This window comes from Hyaena hyaena, unplaced genomic scaffold (genome assembly GCF_003009895.1).
Source record: "Hyaena hyaena isolate Hyena2069 unplaced genomic scaffold, ASM300989v1 scaffold_426, whole genome shotgun sequence".
Taxonomy (NCBI): Eukaryota; Metazoa; Chordata; class Mammalia; order Carnivora; family Hyaenidae; genus Hyaena; species Hyaena hyaena.
This window is the reverse complement of record NW_024081061.1, coordinates 1,173,918-1,181,052: the sequence shown is the minus strand read 5'-3', so window position 1 is coordinate 1,181,052 and position 7,135 is coordinate 1,173,918. Positions and strand designations below refer to the sequence as shown.

Genomic DNA, 7,135 nt, shown 5'->3' with positions numbered 1-7,135 from the left:
GCTGATTCTTCCACTTCCCTGACAGTACAGGGACTAGCTGAGGGAATGAATGCCTGAAAAAGTTTTGGCTGGATCTGCATACAACTCTATTCAGCAGGCACAAAGTAAGCTATTTGTCAAAGTGCTTAAAACCATCCTCAGAATCAGCGTGCCAGGTCTGATAGGTCACGTGAGGAAGACATAACGGGTACCCGTAATATTTCAAGAAGCCCTAGGGCGATTCATGCGCAGGCGCAGAAAGAAAGGGGGCATTCAAACCTCCAAGGCGCGCCCCTCCCCCACCATTTTTTCCTGGCTTTCCCCTACTGCGCAGGCGCACCGAGTGAACCAAGATGGCGGCTCCCGTGGATCTGGAATTGAAGAAGGTAAAAGAGGGTCCCTCACCTGGCAGAGTCTTCTCTTTGAAAGCTAAGGGGACTGTGGCCAAGAATATCGAGTGAGACTCGAGTCCGGAGGAAGGAAAGAGGCCCCAGGGAACTGGGGAGTGATTCCCCAGAGTCCTAAGGCGGGACTGGGTCTCCTTACGATGGCGTGGATGGCGTGGGGGGGGAGCAGCTCTTTCTGCCTAAGAGCCGGTTGAGCTGGTTTGGATTAATGTGGCGTACTGATAGCTGGCCTGGCCTCTCGTTCTGAGCTCCAGAGCCGTTTCGTTGCGTGGAGCCTTCAGTTCCATAGTAAGGCTGAAGTAAGCGTTTCAAGTTGGAGCCCTTTCGGACGGCTTGCCCGGGCCAAGGCATCTGTAATTCTTAATTTTCATTTGCTTTGAAAAACTCCGAAGTCCATCCTGTATTTTTAGGCCACTTACTCCATCTCATGCTTTGAAAGGTCGTAGTATGTACATACTGTCCAAAGTTAATCTCATAGACGTCATAGCAGGGCTCTAACTCCCAGGCCTGCCTCCCCTTCGCCCTTTCTTGAAGGACCTGCCAAAAAAAGAAACAACAAGCCCGTAAAATTTGCCAAATAAAATCGGTATCAGAAGGAATTGGGTTTCTCTCTTCAAACTGTTGCTTAGAAATGTGTTGTTACCCAAAAACGTTTTTGCCACTTAAGGGTTGTCAGGGAAAGCATCCTGGATCTCATCAACTTTAAACCTGTACTTTTATAGAAAAGGAAACTGAGTTTCAGAAAATATTTAGTCCAAAGTTGGGATAAGAATCCACTATTCTCTTATTCTCTCCACACCTTTTGTTTATTAATTTAGATTCTTCGGAAGAGCAAATTTTACGTCTAAACACATCATTGGGGCAAACCTTTCCGTATGAAATAATATAGCTCAAATATTTGTTGCTCCTATCAAATGAAGCTGTTATCCCGCTGAGGATTTGTGTGTACATAACTTGGTTTTTTGTCTTTCTTCTTTTGAAACTTGGAAGTTTAGCCCTTAACGTGGTGTTCTCTAATGCTGTAATAGCTTGAACTATATACCAGCTTCTTTAGCAGTGTGTACAGAACAGTCAGGTGTGACCTGTAAGTTTACCTGCAAAACAGTTAATTTGAAGAATGCTTAAAGCATTCTAAAAGTTTACCTTTTTTTCTGTTAAAAGTTCTAATGTAAGTCAAGGTTTAGTGAAAGACCTAAATAGAGTACAGCTGTGAGTGGACTTAACTCCCAGGATTTGAATTTGTTGTTAAGAAACCCCTGGACAATGAATGCAAACTAAGAAAATGATTAGAGACTTAAATGGTATAGTTTTGACAGCCAATTAGATTAACTAAAAAAACAAACTTGTTGGGGTGCCTGGGTGGCTCAGTTGGTTAAGCATCCACCTTCAGCTCTGGTCATGATCTCACGGTTCATGGGTTCGAGCTCACATCTGGCTCTGTGCTGACAGCCGGCTCAGAGCCTGGAGCCTGTCTTAAGATTCTGTGTGTGTCTCTCTCTCTCTCAAAAATAAATAAAACATTAAAAAAATTTTAAAAAACAAACTTGTTATTTACAGGTTTCATCTAATATCTTTATAAGGTCTTTGTTGGGGGAGTGGTGGAGACTAATGGGAAATTTCAGGCACCTTCTTTCTCCCCAAATCAATCTTTTGAAACCTAATAGGTGAGAACAAAGTCAGAAAAAAGTTAAGTAGAGACCTTTGCCATGTAATGCAGTCACAAATGTTGTTATTAAGGTATAAATTTGACAGCAGCTGAAAGTCATTCCAGGCACTTAAATAAGAGTATCCAAGAACTGTGTTTATCTTTAAGTGTACAGGAGGGTCAAACTTGGCTTGGTATGTACATATGAAGATCATGATGCAATTCTACCAATGCTTTGAATTTTTTTATTCTTTTAATCTTTATTTTAAAAATATTTGTTTCCTGAATGTTACTGTAGACAGTATAATAGAAACATACCTAAGGGGTCAAGAAGAAATGGGTTTAAGTACCTACCTTTCCTTATAATACTTCAACCCTGTGCTAGCCATTTACATCTCTTCAACAAATTTGGTTACTTTATTAAAAAAAATTTCTTTTTTAATGTTTATTTATTTTTGAGAGAGAAAAAGAGACAGAGCACAGGCCGGGGAGGGGGAGAGGGAGAGGGGAGACACAGAAACTGAAGCTCCGAGCTCTCAAACAGCTGGATGAGGGGCTTGAAGTGGGAGATCATGCCCTGAGCCACTCAGGCACTCCTAATTTCATTACTCTAATCTGTAAAGAGTGATGATGAAAACTGCCATTCCTAAGTCATAGAATTATTGAGAGGAGTAAATGAGATATTACTATATTCCTCAGTGTTCTCATATTAATATTCCCATGTTAGTATTTCAAACAAATGTGGGAAAGTGTTTTGCATCCTAGCCGTGTAACACAAATGTAGTGAGTTGTTAGAGTTAGTTGTTAAGGTGCATCTGTTCTGCTTCACGAAGAATGCATCTTCTGAGGATAGGATAAATTCACGATTTAGTATGGTGGCTTGATTGTTTACAATTGTATTGACTTTTATTGATGTTTGTGTTGGTAAATTTCACAACTCTGTTTCTGGTTATCATGCTTTATTTTAATATATTTGGATTTGACTCAAATGTTTCCTGTAAAATGTTTCACCCACTAAATGAAGGACTTCTTCTTAGGCCTTCACAGAGCTTCAAGCCAAAGTTATTGACACTCAACAGAAGGTGAAGCTTGCAGACATACAGATTGAACAGCTAAACAGAACGAAAAAGCATGCACATCTTACAGATACAGAGATTATGACTTTGATAGATGAGACTAACATGTATGAAGGTGTGGGAAGAATGTAAGTAAAACATATACTTAAGGGGGTTATTGTGGGAGAGATTTTTGTCTAGAATTTGTTCATTTTAAAAGTTGAGTTAAAGTATCATAGAAACTTTGAAGATCATCTAGTCAAATACATACTTTTTAAAAATGCTAACTGAACCCAAAGTAGATGTGTTTAATTTTAGACTGAAGTACATTTCTTAAATGTTTTCCTCTTCTCTCTGTGATCAGGTAGGTACTTAAGTGTATCAGTTCAATGACAGAAATAGGATTTGTCATGAGAAGACGTTTATAGTAATTTTGTGTGTGAAGATTTATTTAAGTAGGTGTAGTTTTAACTTCTCCTTCCTTACCTGATTTTTTAGGAGTCGTACAAATCATAGATCCTTTAGATGTTGGACCAGTGTTGTAAGATAAAAATGTTCATTTATCATTTTAATACACTCATTCTGTCTTGCATGAGAAATCAAATAAACCAATTTACCTTTTTCTTGTTCTAATTTTTATATGATTAACCACCTATACCTCATTTTTTTCTTTTAAGAAATATGTTACTCTTATAAGAGAATAGATCAGCTTCATGTTCTCTAAACAGTAAATAAGGAATGGATAAGCCCTTAACTACAGGTCACATTCCATAACAGTGAGCTAAAAGGAGAAGACTGTCTTTTGTTGTTGTGTTTTTTTTAAGTGGGGGAGGTACAAGAGGAGGGTTTTTCTGGAATTTGGTCTTTGAATGTTACTTAGTAAACGGACCATAACTTCAAGTTTGGAAATCTTTTAGTTGAATGGAATTTGACCTCAGTCTTAGGATGACTTGTTTCGTGATTGATTTGAAAGAAACATAACATGTGTAACATTTAGTAATGGCTTTGGAATGACATCATGAGAAGTAGACTCTGCTCATGAATAGCTACTCCATTTCTTTCTGGAAAAGAGAGAGATCATGATAAATATGTGATTTGCTTTCTCAGAATAAACAATATATCACAGATAAATTTTATCTCTAGTTCATATTTTTCATTTTAACTTATTTTGAGGAGAATCCCACATTGACAGTTTATTATTATGACAGAAAAGAATTGGGATGGTAGCAAAGTAGAACCCTTGAATATATATATAGTACAGGTGCATTGTTGGCATTCACTACAGGATAATTTTATTCTTAATGTGAGTATCCTTAGGTCTTAAACAGTAATGGTAGCTTTTCCAGCATACATGTTAACATTTCGTACTTGGATTTCACATCAGTGTTAGCCTTTCCAACAGTTAAACAATTTCTTTTACCAAAATAGAAAATCTCTTTTGACCGTCTTTGACCTTTTGAGCTAAATGAAGTTTTTAGTTTTAATCAGAATAATTTAATTTATTAAACATTCTCCAGAAGTGCTAGGTAGTTGCTTTTTTTGCATACTGCCCTAAGTGCTATAGCTAAATTGTATTCCACACAAAGAAGCCTAGGGGTAAAAGGCTGGGATATGATTTAGTTCATGGTAGAAAAGTAGTAGTAGTTCCAGAAGATTTATTTTATGTAAAATAAATACATTGTTGTAAATTTTTGGATAAAGTGGAACTTCCTCCATAGGTTCAAACTTTGGTTTTCAATTTGACTTTTGTGCTTTCTGCATCTCACTAGGAGTGTAAATTTGACCCTGCATTGTGGGGGCATGTAAGGTGACTAGAGTTTGTTGTTTGGCTAGAGTATTAGTGCCCTCAGGAAGAAAAGACTTGCTGAGTATTAGTCTGGTCATGAGGATATTCTCCTTGATGCTAAACCTGAAATAACTATTTCTGAATTTATAGTCTTGAGTAATCTTGAGTATCCTTGTGATTCACGTCTTTAATTCTAGTCTTTACCTTAATTTGTCTTTTGTTTTTTGAATATTATTTGGGAATTCCAATTAGAATACTAATTTTTCTCAAACTGTTGTTTTAAAACCATGAGTTCTAGAATCCAAAACACTCCATTTTGTTTAGAGCCTGCCGTAGATTTTTGCCATCACTGAAATTCGGGCTTCATTGTATCTTACCTGGATTATTGCAGTAGCCTCTTAGCTGTGTTTTGTCCCTTTATTCTGTCTGTTCAAATATACTCTTCATACATCTGCCGGTATTCATCACATCTATATTTTTCATAAAATTCTTTGATCTGTTGCCCACAGGATAAAATCTAAACTTCTTAGCTTGGCATTCATGTTGATTTATATAATCTGTCCTTAATGTACCCCTCTAGCCTCAAGTCCCACCACTTTCTAGTTCCAGGCTCGGTATACCATGTAAATTTCATCTCATGGACTTAACATCCTTCCACTGATTTTGATTGATCTGTTGAAAAGGACTGAGTCTCATGTGGGTTTTAAACATGCTTTAAATGATTCATAAGTCTGTCAGGGGTGAAGGTAGAAGAGTAGTAAGTAGTACATGGACCGGAAATAGTTGTCTCTACTTTTGCCACAGGGCTTTGTCTTTGTTTTTCTTTTTTGAGAGAGAAAGAGCTGGGACATGGTGCTCTTGAGCAGGGGAGGGGCAGGAGACAGAATCCCAAGCAGGCTACCAGCTGTGAGTGTGGAGCTGAATGTGGGGTTTGAATTCACGGATTGTGAGATTATGACCTGAGCTGAATTTGAATTGAACCGACTGAGCCACACAGGTGCCCCATCAGATGCTTTGTGCTTTCTTGCTTTTGTTCATTATGTCCTTGACTTGAAGTGTCCTCTTTCCCTTGTGAAATTTTTATCCTTCAAGGAGGGCAGTTGTTGGAACGAGCAGTGGGTGTTATATGGAAACCACTTGACAATAAACTATTTAAGAAAAAAAAATAATAAAGAGAGAAATTTTTATGTTTCAAGATGTAGCTCATCTTCTCTGAAGATTTTTCTGTCCTCCCTGGCAGACTTATTCACACTTTCCTGGGCGATACCAGAGCTTTTGTTTCTGTAGCTAGTACAGTGCAGAGAGAGAGAGAGGGAGAGAGAGAGAGAGAGAGAGAGAGAGAGATGGATGATTGATTTCTAAGTGGGTCATTTTCCTCAACTAGATTGTCAGCTCTATAAAACCATATACATCTTTATCTTTGTTTCCTCAGTTTTCAACATACTGTTTGGCATAAAATAGGTGTAAAATGTGTCTTTTTTTTTTATTTTTTTTTTTAAATGTGTCTTGATTTGAATTGATAATGATTCTTTTGCCTAAAATAACTACATTTTCTTTTGTTTCTTCAACAAAATATGGTTAGAAAGTCAATGACTTAAGAGTTAGGTTTTCTTATTTTGTTTTAAAATATGATTTAATAGGGAGGCCTGGGTGGCTCAGTCGGTTAAGCGTCTGACTTCGGCTCAGGTCATGATCTCATGGCTCGTGGGTTTGAGCCCCGCATCGGGCTCTGTGCTGACAGCGGGCTCAGAGCCTGGAGCGTGTTTCAGATTCTGTATCTCCCTCTCTTTCTGACCCTCCCCCTGCTCATTCTGTCTGTCTCTCTCACAGAAAAACAAAATAAAACAAAACGAAAACATTAAAATATGATTCAACAAAGATGAAATTGTAAAAGTAACATTTTGACTAGGTCAGAGCAGTTGTTTCTTATCAAAATTAGGCCCTTTGATTGATAGAATAAATTCTTTATTAAATCTCCTGAGAAGGTTAACCAGTTGTAAAAGTCAACCAGTTGTAGAGGTAATCAGTTAGAAATGGCAATATAGAAAAACCTAAGCATTTAGAATTAGGCCCAGGGCAGTATAATCTTTAGAGAATAAAAGCTATTATATGTAGAATAATATCAATATAGTATCTCTTTTACATTCTTTATCTCCATATAGGATGGAAGTCACATATTCCTTTATAGGGTATGTATTTAGTTTAACCAAATCATTGCATGCCCAGATGTCTTTCCAGACACAGGTTTAGAGAAATTTGGTAG

General features: G+C 37.5%; 1 protein-coding gene across 1 annotated transcript in view; it reads left to right on the top strand.

Annotated features, from left to right (window-relative positions):
- The first annotated feature begins 278 nt into the window (after positions 1–278).
- Positions 279–7,135, top strand: part of PFDN1 (prefoldin subunit 1) — a 71,790-nt gene continuing 64,933 nt past the window's right edge. Inside the window, exons 1-2 of the mRNA XM_039252741.1 lie at positions 279–365; positions 3,069–3,235. Coding sequence (XP_039108672.1) covers positions 333–365; positions 3,069–3,235 — 200 coding nt within the window. The 5' untranslated portion in view covers positions 279–332. The remainder of the gene's footprint in view (positions 366–3,068; positions 3,236–7,135) is intronic.